A 20,084-nucleotide genomic window follows, 5' to 3' on the forward strand; every position below is an offset into this window, starting at 1 on the left:
ACAAGGCATCCTAGGGATGCGGAGAAAAAGGAGACATGAAAGAGGGCAGGATACTGTGAGGGGAAAACCAGTGGGTGGAAAGGCGAGTTGCTTAATCTCACCAATTAACTGTATGTGTGGTGGGAAATTGGGATTGTGGCCCACATTCCCCATAATATAACCTGTCTGCCTTGCCCTCATATGTCTTAATGTGCACACAGGGGCCTATATGTGTTTCCTTGTCCATACGAACTGTATGCTCCCCAACTGCAAAACTAGGTGCATAGCTCCTGTTGATCCAGTTGCAAGCATGGGGTTCTACCTATACACCATGTGCAACAATAAAAGGTAGATTGGATGGTGGTGGTTTTCAATGTTCACTGCAATCTCTACATTTGTCAGATCTTCCTTGCTTCTTGTCAGGACTGAGTTCCTGGGCTGGATTTTCTTGGTGCTATTTATTCAACGGCTCAGGGCCACCTGTTGCTTATTGACCACATGGGGCCTTATTGGCTGTTTCAACTATATAGCAGCCTCCTGGAAAATCCAGGCAGGCCTTTGTTGTGGGCTGTTGATTTAGAACATCAAACTAGACTCACATTTTTCATTGTTCTGCAAGGCATGTGCTTGCGAACTAGAATTTATTATTTGCTTTTGGTCTTGTTCCTGAGTTTAGAGCTGACCTATAGCTTAATGGTTGAATTATGTGAGTTTGGCACTCTGCTGTTTCACAGAGTTCTCTCCTTATAAAGTTAAACGATTGTATTGAGGGTTTTTTAAAAAAATAGGGCAATGAAAGCTACTTCTCTCTTAGTGCTACAATGGTGTCTCCTATGTTAAAACAGTAATACTGTATAACTGCACAAACATAGTGGAGAAAGAAAATAACAGCTTGCTATTGTGGAGATGGGGAAAGCCTGTTCAACTATTTCCTCCCCCCCCCCCAAAAAAAAACAACACCTTGGAAATGATTGGGAAATGGTACAGGAAAGGATAGCTATGCACAGTTTTTTTCTTTTTAAACATGATGTTTTGCCCCAAAATTTCAGGAATAGGGACATTTGATTTGTGATGTCACAGGCACTGTCCAATGGGTGCTGAACACTGACGTTGCATTATGTTGAGTTGGATCATTTGTCCATCTGGTTCAGTGCAATCTTCTCTCTGCAGTGAGTGGTAGTGGCTCTCCAAGGTTTCAAACCAGGGTCTTTTGCAGCCTACCTTGGGGTAATTCCAGGGTGTGAACCTGGAACTTTCTACATTCAAATCATATACTCTTCCTCTGAAGTATGGACCTTCCCCTAAGAACATAACTTTCTCTCAGAGGAGTACTGATTGTGCTTCTGGATCAATGTTAAAGATTTTAGCAGATATTTCTTGAGCTATAAGTTGGATCATTTAAATTACTGGTCGCCAAACGTTTCAGGCTTAATTGCAAAAAAGACAAACTGTTGTGAGCACCACACAGACAACAAAGCACACACCATACCTTATTCTATGGGCTACAAGATGCTTCTTTCAAGCCTCATTTCAGCAGGTGACCCCATGGGCACCAGGGAAGGCCTTTGAGGGCACATGAGTGGCATATTAGTGGCCCTTGATTTAAATCAAACGTCATTTTTTGCTCCATGTTTAAAATGTCTACTTTTCTGACAAGTCCGTTAAAAAGTTTATTTCTCTCAGGAGAGCTAGATGAACTCAAGTTTCAATTATTTCTGCTCCTTCAAATGAAAATCAGCTGCATCTTTAAAGTCATGAGCAACCTTACAAAGAAAATAAATGAGGTCTGCAGCATTTGACAGAAGAGAGAAAAGGGCACCAGTACAATTTTTGCTGGCATTGACGTTTATATAAATCTGAGTGATGGGGGGGGGGAGTGTTTCTCTAAGTATTTCCTCATAACTTTGCAGATTGTCTTAACATTTGCTAGTCAAATGCTATAAACAATACTAACTCTAATCCCACAGTTGAATGTCTTGTCTGGGTAATTTTAATAGAGAGAATCTTACAAAAGCCTTGGTGTCAGCTATAAACAATAAATTACATAATAATCCTCCATCATGAAGCTAAAGCTAGCAACCAATGTTTGGGAAGTTTGCTATGTCTTTTCTTTGCCTTTCATTGTGGAATAATGTACATAATCCTCATCAGTTCTCAGTCCTGACTGGCTGAGTATTCTGGTAGCCTACTGTACTATTGATCAGAATGCCAGACACTTCCACTAGCCTTTCAGCAGTGTGCATGTATTGTATTGTTCCAGTTATATCCCACTTTTTACTAAAGGAATTCAAGGTGGCATACATGGTTCCTGACTTACTGCTTCCCATTTTACCCTAACAAAGCCTGTTAGATAGGTTAGGTTGAGAGGTGGTAACTGACTAGTGCAAGGTCACTCACTGAGTTTCATGGCTAAGTGAGGATTTCAACCTTGGTCTCTCAGGTCATATTCCAACACTCTAAAGAATAGAAATACACATCCATGTGAAATAATATGGTTTTGTAACAAAAAGTGAACACACTGAAGTTAATGTACAATTTGATGCTCGGTGTTATTTATTTATAGGGGTTACTAGCAATCTTTCCAATACAAAATACACATGATAGCCTCAAAATAAAAGACTATACAATAAGAAAAACACCACGTAAAATACTAAAATAAAAGAAAATGTGGGTAACTTACATCTTTCTTCTGAACTCATTAAGTATAATCACTAATAAATAGTGGCTTTAAAATAACCTAAGAACTACCAAACCTGCCAGGCACAAAGTCACTTAGATAAACATCCTATTTCTAGCCAGTACTGAAGACATTTACAGCAAACATGGGACAAATCCAGTACTCCAACTGATCGCAACTGGGTACTGCTATACTTAACTGTCCAATTGTAATACGATACTATCTGTACTGTTGCATACTCTTCGCCTCTAGGCAAAACAAAGCTTATGTTTATGCAACTGCACTTTTACTCTTCCCTCTCCAATCCCTCCTTGCCTATCATGTCCCTAAGTCAGTTAAGAGGATATGCTGGAAGCCAACTTTGGGGTGGGGGGAATTCTTCACATTAGATTCTTGCTGTTGGTCCTAATAGTTACTTTAAATCATTATTGAGGAACTGGAATCAAACAAAGGCTGGTTACAGTATAAGCCAGCTATACAAGCCTCAAAAATATGGATTTTTCTCAAAACACATTCCCAAAAAATATTGTTCTAAGTTGCAGATTGGAATCAGGTTGACAAAGGTGAAATACCAATTGGGTGCTATTATTATTTTTTGCATCCTAAGCAACAAATATATTTGGCTGTTCAGAAAAAGCAACAACAAACCCTGGGTGGTTTACATGGACCCCCTGCAGTCCATAGACCACCAGTTGGTAACCACTGCTGTATCTTCTTGTTTTTCAGTCTTTTGGTTAAGCTAAAGAATAATAAAATGCACCTGTGTGCTGGCCCCCTTTTCCCCTCTTCCAACTCCCGCTAACAAGTTGCATTCTTTTACTTGGGCTCTAAACTGACTTGGTGTAAAAAAATGGAAAGCCAAATATTTCCCCAAACTCTGAACTTTAGAAACTGAGTGAAGCAACTGCTCAAAATTGTGTTAGAAGGGCAGAGCCATTTGAAAATATTGGTGGATAATTTTGAACAGCTTTTTGACAATTCACAATTTCTCTATTTCCAGAAATAAAAGACTTCATGGGGTTTTTCAGTCGTCAACATTTTGTTAGCTTGCATGGGAAAAGGGGCTTCTAACAGCTGAAACATTACAGTGGAGCCTCGGGTTGCAAATGTGATCCGTGCGGGAGGCACATTTGCAACCCGCAGCGCCATGTCTGTGTGTGCAGGCGCACGACATGATTTGGCACTTCTGCACATGTGCAAAGCACGATTTAGAACTTCTGCGCATGCGCCAAAACCCAAAAGTAACCTGTTCCAGTTCTTCCGGGTTAGGCATGTCCGTAACCCAAAAACGTGCAACCCGCAGCATTCACAACCCGAGGTATAACTGTATATGAATACCTGATAGATTGTGAAACCTGTAGAAATCCAGAAATGTTTCATACAAATCAAGATAGGGCAGCCTTTTCATCCTGAGGGCCACATTACCTCAGAGAGAAGCTTGTGGGGGCCATGTGCCCATGGTAGGTGGGACCAGAGGCAAAAGTGGGCATAACATTGGGTATGACTCTTTCCTTTATACATTCCAGCCATGCAAATGCAGATGTTTCTACATACACCCCTCCATATGCCATCTAGGATGTGAGAAGCATTATTATAGGTCAACGATACATTCCAGTCAAACAAAAGCACTAAGGAAGCATACAGTGAGGGGAGGGCATAGCCATAGGAAAGTGTTCTGCCTCTGGGCTTGAGGTTTCCCAGCCCAATATAAATATAAGCCCACCTTGCAGAAAGGCCTGTTGACCAGCAATTAATAGGCCAGCATGTGTTTATTGTTTGGCCAGGCCAGAATAAGTTTCTCAATATACTTCCTATGCATGTTTGTGGGATTAAGTATCAAAGACGAACACTTCAATAGCATTCTGAGATCAAAGGTTTTAAGAAGGCTTGTTTTCTCATTGAAGCAAAACCACCTGATGCTGAAATTGTTTGACTGGCCTCTGTAGAGGAGATCAAAGACTAAAGAATAAGATTTGGCGATATAAAACTAACTGGTATTTTTGTATTTCCAGAGATAGAGAATCTATACCTGCATAGAACCTAAGGGACCTCATATGAATGTCTACTATTTCCCCTATCAGTCCATCGTAAAACTCTTTCAACATGTAGGAAATGATGGGTTAATCACCAGCAATTGGGTTTCTCTCTCTCTCTCTCCTCCCCACTTTTATATTATTTTCTTGCTTTGTATACTACCTAGCCTTATTAAGAGTTCAGGAGCAACCATCATTTGCATGGTTTACATAAACGATTTGGACATTGGGCAAGCCATGCTTTATGCAAGCCTGAGAGAAAGAACCTCTGGCCTTCCAGATGTTATAGAGTACAGTTTCCACTATCCCTGACCATTGACCATGCTTACGCCAGTAAGCTCATGGGAGTTGCAGTCTAATAGCATCTGGCTCACAGGTTCCCCACACCTGGTGTAAGTCAAAGTACGCGTCCAAACCAGAACCTACTTTCCAGTCATGATTTCTGGTTCATGGTTGGTGCAAACCACCATTTGCCAGTTTGTTAACTTTGGTTTCCCCAAAGAAGGAAGTGAGGAAGAAAATTGGAGTGTGCGAGAAAGTGCATAACTGCACTTTTCTCTCACTTCCTTCTTAAATAAAAACTTACTGTTAATGAGTTTGCTAACCTAAGGTATAAAATGCATGTTCAATGCTATACATTTTGTGTTTCACTGGTATGGCCAGGACCTAAAATGGAAAGTCCTCTCTCTTCCAGGACTTGCACTTCTGCAGAGGGACTTTTGTTTTTTGAGTAACAGATACACCCAAATCAAAAACTTCCATTTTTGTTCAAAAGGCAAAGAAAGGGTTCAAAGAAAGCACAAGTCTGGAGTCATCTTGGAACACTGAACTAGCACAGTTCTTCAGATCCTGGCCAATGTCTGCTACCATATTACAGCACTCCAATTTTGCAATGCTCCTAAAGAAGAAGCCACACCATTATAACAGTGTGAGAGAGCTCATGGATCTCAAGCAAAGTCTCATGAAAAATACCCATTTTAAACTTCAAAAGCTTCCACATGGCCGAGAAGCCACCTAATGACTAAAGTAAAAACCATTCCCCAAGTTTAAAATGCTACCCCAAAAACGATCTTATGGACAGATTTTTAAAAGATATATTTGTCCTTCAGATTACAAATACCAGAACTAGTTTAGAGGCTCACTACATATTTGGCAGCAAAGTATTTTAAAAAAATGTTTTCCTAAAGAAATATTTGTTTTACTTGGTATAAACAAGGGTCACAATTATTTGAGCTTCTTCCAAATCAGGATCCTTTTTATGTGATAGGACTTTTATAAAAGGACAAGATGTTTATGTTATGTTCTGCTTTAGAACTATAAATTTTGCATCCATTTGATGTTCGTAGCTGTGTGAAAATGTTCGGCTCTTTCCTAGAACATGATGTTAATAAATAAACCAATACCCCCAAAAGAAACTAAAACATGCACAGCCCTCTACTTAACTGTTTTGTTCTTCAAACTTTGTCAAACTGCTCCCAGAACTAGCCAGGCAAGTAAATGCTACCATCATTTTTTCACAGTGTAAAACAAAATGGGGCATTGTGGTAGACAGCAAACAGTGATCAATAATATATATTTACAAAAGTAACCAATAATAACATCATCTACTAGTGTTTGAGGGGATTATTATTGCCATCAGTATTTTGGGAGGGAGCGGGGCAGGGGACATCCCATGCTTTTAAGTGTTCTGGTTACAACATAACATTCACTGATTGAGACGAACAGTTCTCAAAGCAAGGGACACTCAAGCCATTCTGTTTTCACAATATGACATCATATAGCTACTAAAGATCAGAACTCCAGGCAAATTGGGAACAGAGGAAGGAAAACAGGTAGAGAAGGAACTATCAGCCTCCGGCCATCTGGAACAAATCTGTAATGCTGTTGTCACAACATATTTATTACGTAGCAGTTTGGGGCATATCAGTCCCAGCACTGTTACCCTACACTTTAGTTAATACCCACAGTGGCAGACTTTAGGCTCTCAAATTTCAGTGGCGCCCTGGGCTACGCTAAAATTCACCATCACTCCTGTCTCTCATGCTCCATTCTACAGCACTGTTGTGGCACCCCTTGCTGCACAGCGCCCAGTGCAGCCAAGCCAGTCGTGCTAAAACAGCTTTTGACACCCAGATCCTGTGGTTCAAGGAATTACACATAGACTAATATTTACTAGCATGTGGTCTGGAATGGAAAGAGGTATGTATACTGCAGACTTAAAACTGGTTTATCAGTTATTCCCTTTCCTAGAGGAACTGCAATTCCATTCTTTGGGGAGCCTATGATAAGCCATATTTATTGTGGGGACGCGGGTGATGCTGTGGTCTAAATCACTCAGCCTATTGGGCTTGCCAATCAGAAGGTTGTACAAACACAAGAGCAAAAACTTTTATCACAAGTTATCTATGGCGTATATACAATTGATTCATATTACAGTAGTTTTATACTAGTTCAAGTAGCCCCTCAAAAAGCTACTGAGGGTGCTGAGAATTTTCTTTGACACCCCTGGCCCACCACCAATCTACAGTTTTCGTTATTTTACGGGGAAAGGAAGTCACAACGGAAAGAAAATGGCTAAAAAAATTAATGGTCCCCAAATACACTGCCATATTCAGAGATAACTGTACTAACTGAATCTGTTCTCTGGATAAAGACATATGGCACAAACAGGATAATTATCACTCCCTAACTGCCCTATTTAGGGACGTGGGTGGCGCTATGGGTTAAACCATAGAGCCTAGAAGTTCGGTGGTTTGACTTCCCGCGACAGGGTGAGCTCCCGTTGCTCAGTCCCTGCTCCTGCCAACCTAGCAGTTCGAAAGCACGTCAAAGTGCAAGTAGATAAATAGGTACCACTCCAGCAGGAAGGTAAATGGCGTTTCCGTGCACTGCTCTGGTTCGCCAGAAGCAGCTTAGCCATGCTGGCCACATAACCCGGAAGCTGTACACCAGCTCCCTCGGCCAATATAGTGAGATGAGTGCTGCAGCCCCTGAGTCGGTCACGACAAGACCTAATGGTCAAGGGTCCCTTTACCCTTTACCTTTTTAACTTCCCTATTTGCACCACTTTTACTGAACAATTTCTTCGTGCACATTGACACAGACTGAATACCAAGCTTCATAGAGTACTAATATAATTTGTTTGAGAGTTCCTATATTCATGAAATAGGGGAAGCTCTGGATAAATGAATGGATATTTTGTTTTACATATTGAGAAAATAATAATATACAGCTTGTATGGAATAGAACTATTCACATCCACATCATGCATTTAAAGCACATTTATAGCATTTTAACAGTCATGGCTTCCTGTAAAGGATCCTGGGAAGTGTAGTTTACCTCTCACAGAGCCACAATCCCAGTAGCTTTATAAAACCACAGTTCCCTGGATTCTTTGTGTCAAGTAACATATCTTAAATGTATGGCATGGATGTCAAACCATCACAGAAGCTGCATCTCTCTACCATACAATTTATTTAAATGCCATCTTAATTTGCAACACATTTGAATGTAAACAAAAATATATCACTTACTTTTGTTTGATCATCAGCTTTGAATACGTAACAGATACTTTGGGGGTTTGTTGCTCCATCTTTTATTAAGCAGGCAAAGTAGCTTGGATCATGACTGTTGTGAATCAGTTTGTGGACATGCTGCGGCTTACACTCAAACAGGCTGGAACAAATCAGAGGATCCCACTGCTGGGTTTTCCCTGTGTCTGCTTCACATCGCAGCCTGGTCGGAGAGACATAAAGCCGTATTTGGCTGGAGTTAGGCTCTTCCTTCAAGGAGTGTGTGCTGAGCTGCCGAATCTCTGCCACAATCCAAGGGAGCACTGGCATAGTGGTTAGAGAGTGTACTGGCAGAGAACCTACTAGCTGAAGACTGAAGTCTACTGAGCCATCACTGGTTGCTTCAGGATTTTTAACTTTGAATGATATGGGATCCATGTTTGAGTCATCAAACAAATTTTTGATGAAGACTTTTACTTCTGAAAGGAAAGATATTTACATGGTTAACACAATTTCCCTCTTTTATCATTTAAGAGTCATGTCAGTGACTGTATAAAATTAAGCAATAAAATGAAAAGCTTCTTGTGTAATATCAACAGTGATTCACACTTAGGGCAAAAGCATTAAGGAATCAAGTCATATTTAAACATGGGGATGTTAAAGCCTCAGATGATCCTCAGCCAGCTATAAAGTATATTTCATTATTTAAAAGCCACAGCACTATAGTAGATTCATTCTGGTTATTTGATATGGGTCCAATTATGAGCTACAACATTTTCATGCAAGGTTTTGTCTTCAGGCTCATTGAAAACACAAGAAAAAGCAAGACTGTTGAAGTCCAAATTAAAATATCCAAAGGTTTTAAGACATACCGTACTTTTCCATGTATAAGATTAGGTTTTTTTTTTTTACTAAAAAATAAATTTTTAAAAGGGGGTAGTCTTATACACAGGGGCAATCTCCCCCCATTTTCTTAATTTTGAGTCCCCAAAAACAGGGGGCGTCTTAATACACGGGGGCGTGTTATACACGGAAAAATACGGTAGCTTGTGTAACAAGAACCACAGACTCCCACCCTCCCCAGCCAGCATGGCAAATGGTCAGAGCAGACGAGAGCTGTAGTCCAACAACAGATGGAGGGTCACAGGTTCCTCACCCCTGCTTGAAGATATTGAGAAGGAGGAAGCATCACGACTTAGCAACACCATGGGCTAAGTAGGAAAGGGAAGACAGGGGGGCAGGCAGGGAGACAACCACAGTTTTGTCTGCAATAAGAAAACAAGTGTGGAAGGAAGAAGTAGGAGACAAAGATTGTGTGGATGTTGGGTCTTGATTTGGGGACTAAATGATGTGAACAACCCTTCCCCCTTTTTCTTGAGTTCATCTTGACTGCACATTAGCTTGCCCTTATCCTCTAGGAACTGGCCCTTTGACCTTCCTGGAGAGTATTCTTCTAAAGCAGTATCAAACCTATGTTTGTTGTTTAGTCGTTTAGTCGTGTCCGACTCTTCGTGACCCCATGGATCAGAGCATGCCAGGCACTTCTGTCTTCCACTGCCTCCCGCAGTTTGGTCAGACTCATGTTTGTAGCTTCGAAGACACTATCCAACCATCTCGTCCTCTGTTGTCCCCTTCTCCTTGTGCCCTCCATCTTTCCCAACATCAGGGTCTTTTCCAGGGAGTCTTCTCTTCTCATGAGGTGGCCAAAGTATTGGAGCCTCAGCTTCACGATCTGTCCTTCCAGTGAGCACTCAGGGCTGATTTCCTTAAGAATGGATAGGTTTGTTCTTCTTGCAGTCCATGGGACTCTCAAGAGTCTCCTCCAGCACCCTAATTCAAAAGCATCAATTCTTCGGCGATCAGCCTTCTTTATGGTCCAGCTCTCACTTCCATACATCACTACGGGGAAAACCATAGCTTTAACTATATGGACCTTTGTTGGCAAGGTGATGTCTCTACTATCAAACCTATATGTCTCTATCAAACCTATAGCAACCCATATATCTAGGGAGGTGCAAAGGTGATGATACATCACACCACAAGAATCATATTACATTTTCTGGTCTACTATTTTTATCCTGACTTAATGCTTGTTTGCAACATAATGAAAGTTTGTGTACTTTGACAAATGTTCTCCTTACTTAAAATATGCAGTGGCTCAGCTTATAAGCACATTAAGACGATTGAGAGCAACTGTCAACAGTTCATAGCCTTTTGAACTCTGAGGGAGATAGCAAGAGTGCCTCTTTTTTCCATTTTATATAGTAATGTTCTTTTCAATCTCTGAGCTTAGCTACAGTCACAAATCCCACCATCTGTACTGCAGTGAGGCTCCTAAATAATAGCTCAGGAGTATTAGCCTCTTTCCTAAATAACATGCAGTACATAAGCAATCTCTTAAAACTAGCCTAAAATAGGACACACGAGTTCAAATTCCCATGCAGCCGCTCGTAGACAGGAAAGTATCTTGTTTTAAAAGGAATGCTAGCTAAGAAATAAAATGGTGGTGCTTAGAACTAAGAAAGGAACTTCTATACTTTATTATCAGAACAGATGATTATTCCTAGACACACATTTGGCTCCTCCTCACTTACTTACTCAGAGATGGAGCATAAAATTTCTTTTCCCCACAACTGATAAGAAAGCTGAAATTTGATATATCAATCAACCAATCATGCTCAAGGCGGCTTCCATCATATAAAAAAAATCACATAACAAAAGTGGTCAATAAACAATAAGCAAAACATCAAAAAGTGCACAAAAGTATCTGGATCGTCCAACTCCAGAGAAGGTTGAACATGTTACCTCTCTCCCTCAAAACGTGGAGCATGGAGTCTAGTTCCTAACAGCAGTCAGTAAAGTGAAATTCAAGACACAGATTAGACAACACGTTGAGAATATGGGGAGGTCTTAGTAACCCTCAGTTGGATGTGTGTATGTTTGATTTATAGTGGCAGCCAGAAAAGAGACTTGAAAAATGGGAGAAGCCACATATATTTGGTATTTTCTCCTCAACATACTTTTAACAGTAATGGTGAGAGACTTCTAGAGTGATACCAACTACTATAAGTAATTTTACTGTCATGTGTGTGTGCACATGTGCAACATCAGTGTGAATATTTTGAGATTAAGTGACCTGAATACTTTAGCACAGAGCTTTCCAAACTGTGTGTCGCGACATGTTAGCATGTCAGCTGCAATGTGTAGGTGTGTCGCACGAATGCTCCCCATGCTCCTCCTGGGGCTAGAAAGGGATTAGTTTAACCTCTGGTTTGCTAGTAAAACTGAATTAAGGTAAAGGTAAAGGGACTCCGGACCATTTGGTCCAGTCGTGACCTACTCTGGGGCTGCGGCGCTCATCTCACTTTATTGGCCAAGGGAGCTGGCGTACAGCTTCCGGGTCATGTGGCCAGCATGACTAAGCCACTTCTGGTGAACCAGAGCAGCACACAGAAATGCCATTTACCTTCCCGCTGGAGCGGTACCTATTTATCTACTGTGTTGCAAAATGATGCATGTCTAAAAAGTGTGTCATCAACATGAAAAGTTTGGAATGCTCTTCTTTAGCATCTAAGAAAGAATTACAGTAAACCCACAACATATGCAGGAGTTACGTTCTGGGGATCACGCCTAAACCCAAAACCACATATAGTTAAAGCCAGTGCTATTTTTCTAGAAAAAGAGGTGCCGGAACTCACCATGAACACCTCCCCTGTTCTCTTAGAATGGCAAGTGCCCACCTGAGAGGTGCTGGAACTGAGTTCTGGTGAGTTTCAGCTGAAAAAAAGCCCTGGTCAAAACACACTGAGTTCAATGGCAGGCAGGATTGCTAAATCATTTCCCCCAGAATCGTGCCTGCTTTGTGTCCCCTTTAATTTTTTTTGCTATGCACATAAAGCTGAATGTGCACAAGTTAAATGCAAGTGAATTGTATTTACTTTACTTAAATTAGGACATTATCACTTTGTGCAGGTGCTTTGTGCAGGTGCAGGTGCTTATAACAGTTCTAAGAATCCAGACTTTCTATTTCTCTCTCAGTGATGAAGCTGGGAACCACTCAGCTTCATCGCTGGGTTCCCAGGGGGTTCCCAGGGGGCAGGGCTTCTGGTGCAGACTAGAGAGAATACTCCAGGGACTGGACCACTCCAGGAACATAAAAAGAAGACACAACCAACTTCCACCACAGTCACCCGCTGATCTTTCCACCCACCCTCTAATGCTATACTTTGTAATTTTGCTTTTATCTAATATTGTCACAACTTTCCTATGGCGGAAAAGGCACTGGGCTGAATCCTTAGAAGGGAGGGGCAGGCAAAGGTCACCATTTCCCAGCTAATGGAGATTCCCCTTAAGCGATCTTGGAGGGCAGAGATTTCTGTCATGAAGCCCAGTTTGGTGGTTGATGAGCCATGGCACCCTTGCCTCAGTGGCCAGGGGAGGTTCTCTGTAAGTGGTTCATACTGTGCGGAAATCTCAAAATTGGTCAATCTTTGCTGTCAAGACACAGCTCATCACCCAACAGGCTGCCTTGGTGATCACATGGATATAGGCCTTCGCTTTGCCAAAGCTCTTGCGCTGTAATAAATAAAGCTGTGGCCTCCCCCCCCCCAACTTGTCATTTTTACTGACTGCTTCCCGCACCCCAGAGCTACACTGCACATGGGCCTACAATGCACATACAAGGTGGACTTGGGTTTAGATAAATGGCCTCCACAGATTTAGTAACCTTGGCATCTTGGGATCAGTAACCTTGACCTATATGTGAATTGAGTCACTCTGCTTATAGACGTTTTGCAGATGCCTGACTCACCATCTACCCAAAGCACTGGCCATGGTGCAGGCTATAGTCCATTACTCCTCAAGAGGACATAATTGAGGGCTGGGAACATCACCCATTTAAAATCCTGGAGAGCCACTGCTGGTCAGTGTGGCCAATACTGAGTTAGATGGACCAGTGGTCTGACTGAGTAAAGGGTAGCTGCCTACCTTCCTAGCTACTCTAAGCAGTTTTTCTCTCTATGACTACAGCTACCCTTAAATATTCAGGTATGATGCATTTTGTAACCTTTCCCCTCTTTTATGCCCTGTCTCTGTAATTTTAATACTGCTAAAAAGCCTTTCCAAGCCCTTTACAAACATCAAGCTTGAAACCAGAGTATACTGTGCTATGTATAACATTACTTTGCATGCTTCACTCTGAGCAGCACAATTGGAGTTTATTGCTGTGACATTCCTGAGACATTATTTTTACCCATAATACTCCAAGCGCACACCCTAAATACAGCACAAGCAAACTCCAACGAGAAAAGTTGCTAACCAACCAGTACATTTTGGATTATTCCCCACTAGGAAACATTATATCCCCTCATTGTACTTGTACAGATGAGGCTGGTTACAATATTTGGTTATTTTTGGAGTGAAGAAGGGGTTATCATCCTGCAATTTAAAAAGGAAACTGCCTCCCAAATTACATGCTTGTTCCTAGGTTGTTTATGCTTCCATCATCACTAACGCAGGTGAACTTGTATCACTGGGATTTCAACATTACAGCAAAATCCCAGACTGAAATTGTATCCTAAGCTCTGCAGTGCTAAATGGCAGAGTGACCCTCTATCACTTGATCTCTGAACAGAAGAGAAAACCACACAAGTGCAGTGCTGAGTTATGAGCAAAGTTGGCGCCTTTAGTTCTACAATTTGTTATTGGCACAAGTTAGAGCCTACAAAGTAAGTTCAAAGCTGTCTTTGAATCTCAACAAAATGATGCACTGAGAGATAAATCTATGCCTCTGTCTCTTAGAAAATGGAAATGAATGCACACAAAACACTTCTTTTTAATCTTGATATATGCATGATATCCACATGATAAAAAATAAAAAGCAAAACTCAACTTTACTTCCAAATATGCTACTTTCACCTGGCATATTACATTAATTAGTATTTTAGTGCTGGTACTGTCGTAAGCTTTGGGAGCTAGATGAAAAGCAGGGTAGGGTGTTTATGAAAAAAATGGCAAAAGGTGTGTTCATCAGGAAACGTATTAAACAGGTTTTTAACCAAATATTTGTGGGATTCCAACCAGACATCATTGCTCATACCAATAGATTAACAGTGATCAAGTTGAGACAGGACAAAAACAAAGCAAATATGCAAACAAAAATCCAACATTTTAATGCATTGTTGTAGACCTAAAACTGTTTACATACAGAGAGACAGAGAGAGCTGTCCTAATTTTCACAATCCTTCTACTGTGATTTATTGATGCAACAATTATTGAAGGCAAGTTGTCAGTGTCAGCAGTGCCAGTCATTAAAACGTTCCCATTTGGCATCTGCAGCTTCCTTCTAACCGTGCAAAGCTGGCTGCGGTTGTGAGACCACAAAGCCAAAGCGTAGCTGAGTAAGATCTATATTCCTCAGTCCCAATTGAAGTGAGGCCCAAGGCACACTTACTGGAGGGCATAGGATCCAACTCCTAGTGGGCAAGGTTCCTTTACCCCCCAAAAGATTTGAGCCCCCCCCCAAAAAAAAACCTTAATGGGCATTGCCATTCAAATGGTGTTTGTGTGTGCGCTGCATCACATGATCAATTAAGTGGGGCAGGATTTACCTGTCTCCTCCAATATTTATCCAAATTGGCACCCATGGGCATAGCCAAGGGGGCGCCATGGGGGGCAGCTGCCCCCTCCTTATCAATACAAATCAATACAAATCTGAGGTTCTTCTGCCCCCTCCCAACAAAAATCCTGTCTACCTCTATGTTGACACTCCTGCTGGAGGGTGAGGCGAACCCCACCAAACGCATGGGGGGGAGGTTATTTCCATTGCATAACAGCGTCCATTGATTTCCATGCCACCTTGCGCCATCACAGTTCCCTGTGAAAATCCAGACTGTAAGCTCCTCGGGGCAGAGAGACCACGTCCCTCGGCGAAGCCTCTTTGCCCACATACGGTCATAGTGGAAGCAGCAACAGCAACACGTGGTTGCTCCGTGGCGCATCGCGTCGCCACGGTGTGTGTGGGGTGTCTGGGTGGGTTAGGTGGGTGCTGCACCCTCCTCCCCACCCCCAGCCCCAGAAGCTGCGTCAATCAACCTGCAAAGGGAGAAAAAGTATGAAGGGACGTTGTGGGGGGGCCGGTGAGAGATCACTCACCGATCAGCAGCAGCGCAGGATGAGTGTGTGCCTTGAAAGGAAGTGCGCCGTCTGCGGCTCGCGAAGAGATGTCAGCGAAGAGGCGAGGAAGATGAAGACTGAGAGAGGAAGGCGGAACTCTCCCGCCTCGTCCCTGAGGGGACGGCAATGTCCCGCGGTCGACGAGGAAGTTGGCCGGGGCGCAAGCGGCTCCTGTTGCTTCGTTCGCTACGTGACCGGCGTCGCTCGCTCCCCCGCCCCCGGGGCTGTCAAAGGCGGGCGGGCGGGCGGGCGGGCTGTGAGGTGGCGGCGTCCCCTTGAGGGAGAAACTACGAACGGAGGAGCGGCTCCCTCACAGCGCCCTCTCTGGGCTGCCCCGCCGCGCCCGCCTCTCCCCCGAGGGCGCAGCTGAGGCGGGGGAGGGAAGAGCCGCAACAAGCCGGCACATGCACCGGCGGCAATGGCTCCTTATCCAGCCGCGTCTCTCGAGGGAGAGAGGAGGAGGACGAGGAGGAAGGACCGGGCCGAGCCGGGGTGGGGGGTGGGTGGCCTCGGAGGGGCCATGAAGGAGTTGCGCGCTGTAAAAATAGAAGTTTCCACAGGCCGCGAGCGAAGCCTGGGGATGTGGGGGGTGTTGAGGCGAAGCGGGTTGGCGCGCTTTTCCTCTCAGAATAATCGCCTCAGAGAAAAGACTTGGAGGTGGCGCAGCAGCAGCAGCAGCAGCAGCCGGTCTTGCCGCGGTCATGTGCGAGAAACAGCTGCACTGCAGGCCGGCGCACGCGCGCGCGTGAAGGGCGGCCTCTCCTGCTCTGCCTGCCTGCCTCTTTCCCGCCTTTTCTTGCTTCTCCCCCCCTCGGAACCCACCACAAAAAGGCGGGCGGATTAGGCGCTCGAGGCAGAAGGGCGCCACGCCGAGCCCTGACCACACCGCCGTCCCTCCTCAGCCCGAAGGCTCCTGAGGGTGATGAAGGCACAGTCCTCACGTTCAGGGCAGAGAAGCCCTCGAGTCAGGGGTGTCAACTTGAATTTTAAAAATGGGGGGGGGGGTTTGAGAGTGAGCCCCATAGTTGATCACGAGATCCATTTGCATAGCAACACCCATCAACTTTGGGGGTTCCTCGCCCCCTCTTATACCTCCAGTGATGACTTAGGTGGAATCTACACATATGTTTTTAAAACGCTGTGAAAAATGCTTTCCCCCCAAAAAACGTTTTGAAAAATACATTGATTTTGGCATAGCTCTCCATCGCCATCTAGTGTCATATTTGTATATTGCACTTTGCAACACATTTAAATATTTACAGCTGTATAACTGAGTCCCTGGTCACATCTGCCTGTACTAACTTGACTGCAGCCCAGTCCTGTTGTCTAGGCAGGATTTGCCACAGGGTTTGGTGGGATTTAGTTCTAGACACACCTCGGATTTCATTGTAAGCTGTTGCCACAAGTTCAGGAAGTAGAGGAAAAATCAACGCTCACTTCGTTTGTATGTGCTACAAAAGGCCCAAGTAAAATAAAAATTACAACCTCTTCATCTCAGGGTTGTGGATTGGAGCCCCGCGCTGGGCAGAAGATTCATGCATTGCAAGGGGTTGGACTAGATGATCCTTGTGACCCCTTCCAACTGTACGTTTCTTTGACTCTAAGCATTTATGAGAGTTGATGGGTCACCATCTTCTAACAGTAGCTCAGTGCTACTAGTTTTCAATATTTGTGTCCTGTTTGTGTGCATATGTAGATTGGACCTCCCAAACGTTGCCGCTCTGGTAGAACTAGCAACCCCTAAACCTTTATTGGTGCTTTTAGACACATTTTCAAAGGGTCTTGGGCTGTTTTTAATGTTACATTTCCTCTTGACTGAGGCTGCAACAGCAGCTCCAGGATCCCAAGTGTGAACTCGTGGACTTTGCCCCATTGCACATGTGACAACTGCTTTTAGTGTGTCTGAGCCAGAATCTCAGACTCTCTGCCCTTTTCTCTCCTGGCTGAAAGTAAGGGGTAATATGCAACCCAGTTTAATCCTGAAAAGCTTTTGTTACAGGATCCAAATAATATGAGATTCATCCGAGAACACTTTTTTGAAAATGTCAGCTGTCTTCTCCTTGAGGGCTAGAAACATACTTTAAAAAGGGATCTAGTTCAAGAATTATCCTGTGAAAATGTATCTTGAACCATTTCTTGAAGACCAAGAGACTTGAACTCTGCTGCTTAGGGCAACAATTTAAAATGGCCAGTTTCTGACAGAATAAACCATAGCACGGAAATTTCTATTTAAGCTTCTAATTCAGAGAGGCAAAACCTGCGGCCTTCCAGCCATGCTCAAGTTTTGCAATTACTTTCTTCTGATTCTTGTTGTGAATTCCCACAAGATCACTACTCAAACAAACCACAAGGACTGAGCCGAGAACAAACCTTGGTTACGGGCTAGTTTGTTTGACACAAGACAAACCACAAAGCTAGGTTCAGACATAATGCTAAGCCAAACCATGGCTTAGCTTCTGGTACTACAGCAACCACAGAACTGAGTAAAGAGTGAAATACCCATCATTTTCTTTCCTGTTCATGCCAAGCCATAGTTTTGCTTAGTATTTGTGAACCAAGCCATGGTCTGGTACAGCAAGCTTTTCTTGTACAAAACCAGACACCTCTGAATGGTACTACAATGCATGCTAGCTAAGAGTTTGATTTGGGGCAACTTGGCTCTTATCAAACTAGCAAAAATCCATTTCACCAAGTCAGAAGTGAGCGGGAAGCTTTTTTAAAAATAAAATAAAATTGTGATTTGCAAAGAAGCACATTTCTGATCAGTTTATTAGAATCCATCTGATCATATGGATTTCTCTCTTCTGTTCCACAATCACCTTGCAAGCCATAGAACCTAAGACTATGATCCAATATTGTGGGGAGAAAAAAATTGAGATCTATCTAACCAGAAGGATGACAACACACACCCTCACATTGAATTCAAAGGACATATTTAAAATGGAAGCTTCTCCTACTTTCAGCTTTAACACTAAATCATAACTTTGTAAAGTTTTTGGGGGGGAGATGGTGCTTCAGTACAGCACCACTTGCTGCAGTACAATACACAGGAAAGTATTACTGGTGTCACATTCTGGATTGTGAAGGTACCACACCCAGTATTTCCACTATTGTTCCCATCTATCATACAGAGAGGCAGGAAAATCAGATAGGATAAAATGAAATGGGAGCATCTGATCCCCACAAAAGCCTCCTGAAAAGTGCTTGCATTTATGTCCACCTGCTGTCTGCATTGACATGTTGTGTCACCTATTGTCCAAAGTACAATTTGTTAAAATTGCTCCATTTGGTTGAATGAACCCTCTTCTAACTGAATATTTTTATTTCAGTTAACGTTTTTCACATCTAGCAAAGAACTTGGGACTATATGCATTTTAGGACTGACCTATAGAGGAATGCCATCCTCATTCTGGACCCTGCAAGTTTAATTATCTTTCAGGGATTCTAGAAAAAAAATAATGTTTAAAATTGGCACAAAATAAGTAATCCCCCAAAAAGTAATCTGAATATGGCCTTTCATACCCTTAACCACGTTAGCAGCTTTTGAGACAACCATACACAACAAGGAACACAATGGTTTCTATACATTACAAAAGGCAGCTAGGGAAATATGACATATAAGGGAGAACTGAAGGGAGAAACCTGTTTCTTTAATACAGTATGGGGTGACTTGTGGGATTCTGGTTCATGGTTTTACCTGCATCCACCACTTTTTTTTTTAATCAACAACTAGACATCAATAATTTGGACTTTTTATATTTCTACCAAGTAGATATCAGAACAATTCCTGCACAAATCTACAATAATTAGTATTTTATCCTGGATATAATTATGAAAAAGGAAACTCTTGACCAGTGACAAGAGTGTAAAGGAACAGGTTAAAGGAAACCATTTTAACCACAAAAGCATCTACTGTATTTTTCGCTCTCTAAGACGCACCAGACCACAAGACGCACCTAGTTTTTGGAGGAGGAAAACAAGAAAAAAAAAATCTGAATCTCAGAAGCCAGAACAGCAAGAGGGATCGCTGCGCAGTGAAAGCAGCAATCCCTCTTGCTGTTCTGGCTTCTGGGATAGCTGCGCAGCCTGCATTCGCCCCATACGACGCACACATTTCCCCTTACTTTTTAGGAGGAAAAAAGTGAGTCTTATAGAGCAAAAAATATGGTATTTCTGATTGGTTGCTGCTGCAGAAACCATACTCCTTAATGAGTGCCTGATTTAAACCCAACTTAGTGATTGGAATCTTTTCCCTTGGCTTCAGCAGGCCTTGAAAATTCTTTTCTAATGACATGCTTATTTTCCCAGGTCTATTTTTGTGTTGTAAAAGCTATGACTATATGCAGAACCTGAATGTTGTGTGCTCTGCGAGGATATAAGGGCAGTATTACTTTATAGTCTAAAGCAAGGAAGAGATCAGATAACAAAGCTGACATAAGGGTTGAACTGACCTTGCCAGGACTAGAGCATGTTGTTGCTTTTTGGTAACCTGCTGTTTCAAATCAGGGCTGGTCTAGCCCTTTCTACATATGACTTTAACATTACTGGCACTGTAAATTGAAGTATTTACACCAGCAGATAAGACTAACACAGCTATTTTCCCCAGCAACTCCAAAGTGATGCAGCACCGTTGCAACACAGCAGCCGCAGCAGAACAGTGTCCTGTAGCATCTTAAAGACTTGCAAGTTTGTCGTGGAATAAGTTATCAT

General features: G+C 42.8%; 1 protein-coding gene across 3 annotated transcripts in view; it reads right to left on the minus strand.

The window, feature by feature from the left end:
* The window catches only part of TBC1D1 (TBC1 domain family member 1), a 78,107-nt gene extending 62,489 nt beyond the window's left edge, over positions 1-15,618 (minus strand). The window contains exons 1-2 of one of the 3 annotated variants that reach the window (XM_053404055.1): positions 15,354-15,618; positions 8,223-8,680 (exon numbers count right to left, since the gene is read on the minus strand). In XM_053404055.1, the coding sequence (XP_053260030.1) occupies positions 8,223-8,639 (417 nt within the window). In that variant the 5' untranslated portion in view covers positions 8,640-8,680; positions 15,354-15,618. The remainder of the gene's footprint in view (positions 1-8,222; positions 8,681-15,353) is intronic. The other 2 variants (XM_053404056.1, XM_053404057.1) reach the window with 2 other exon arrangements.
* Between the last annotated feature and the right edge of the window lie 4,466 nt (positions 15,619-20,084).

The sequence above is a fragment of the Podarcis raffonei genome, chromosome 9, assembly GCF_027172205.1.
Source record: "Podarcis raffonei isolate rPodRaf1 chromosome 9, rPodRaf1.pri, whole genome shotgun sequence".
Classification (NCBI taxonomy): Eukaryota; Metazoa; Chordata; class Lepidosauria; order Squamata; family Lacertidae; genus Podarcis; species Podarcis raffonei.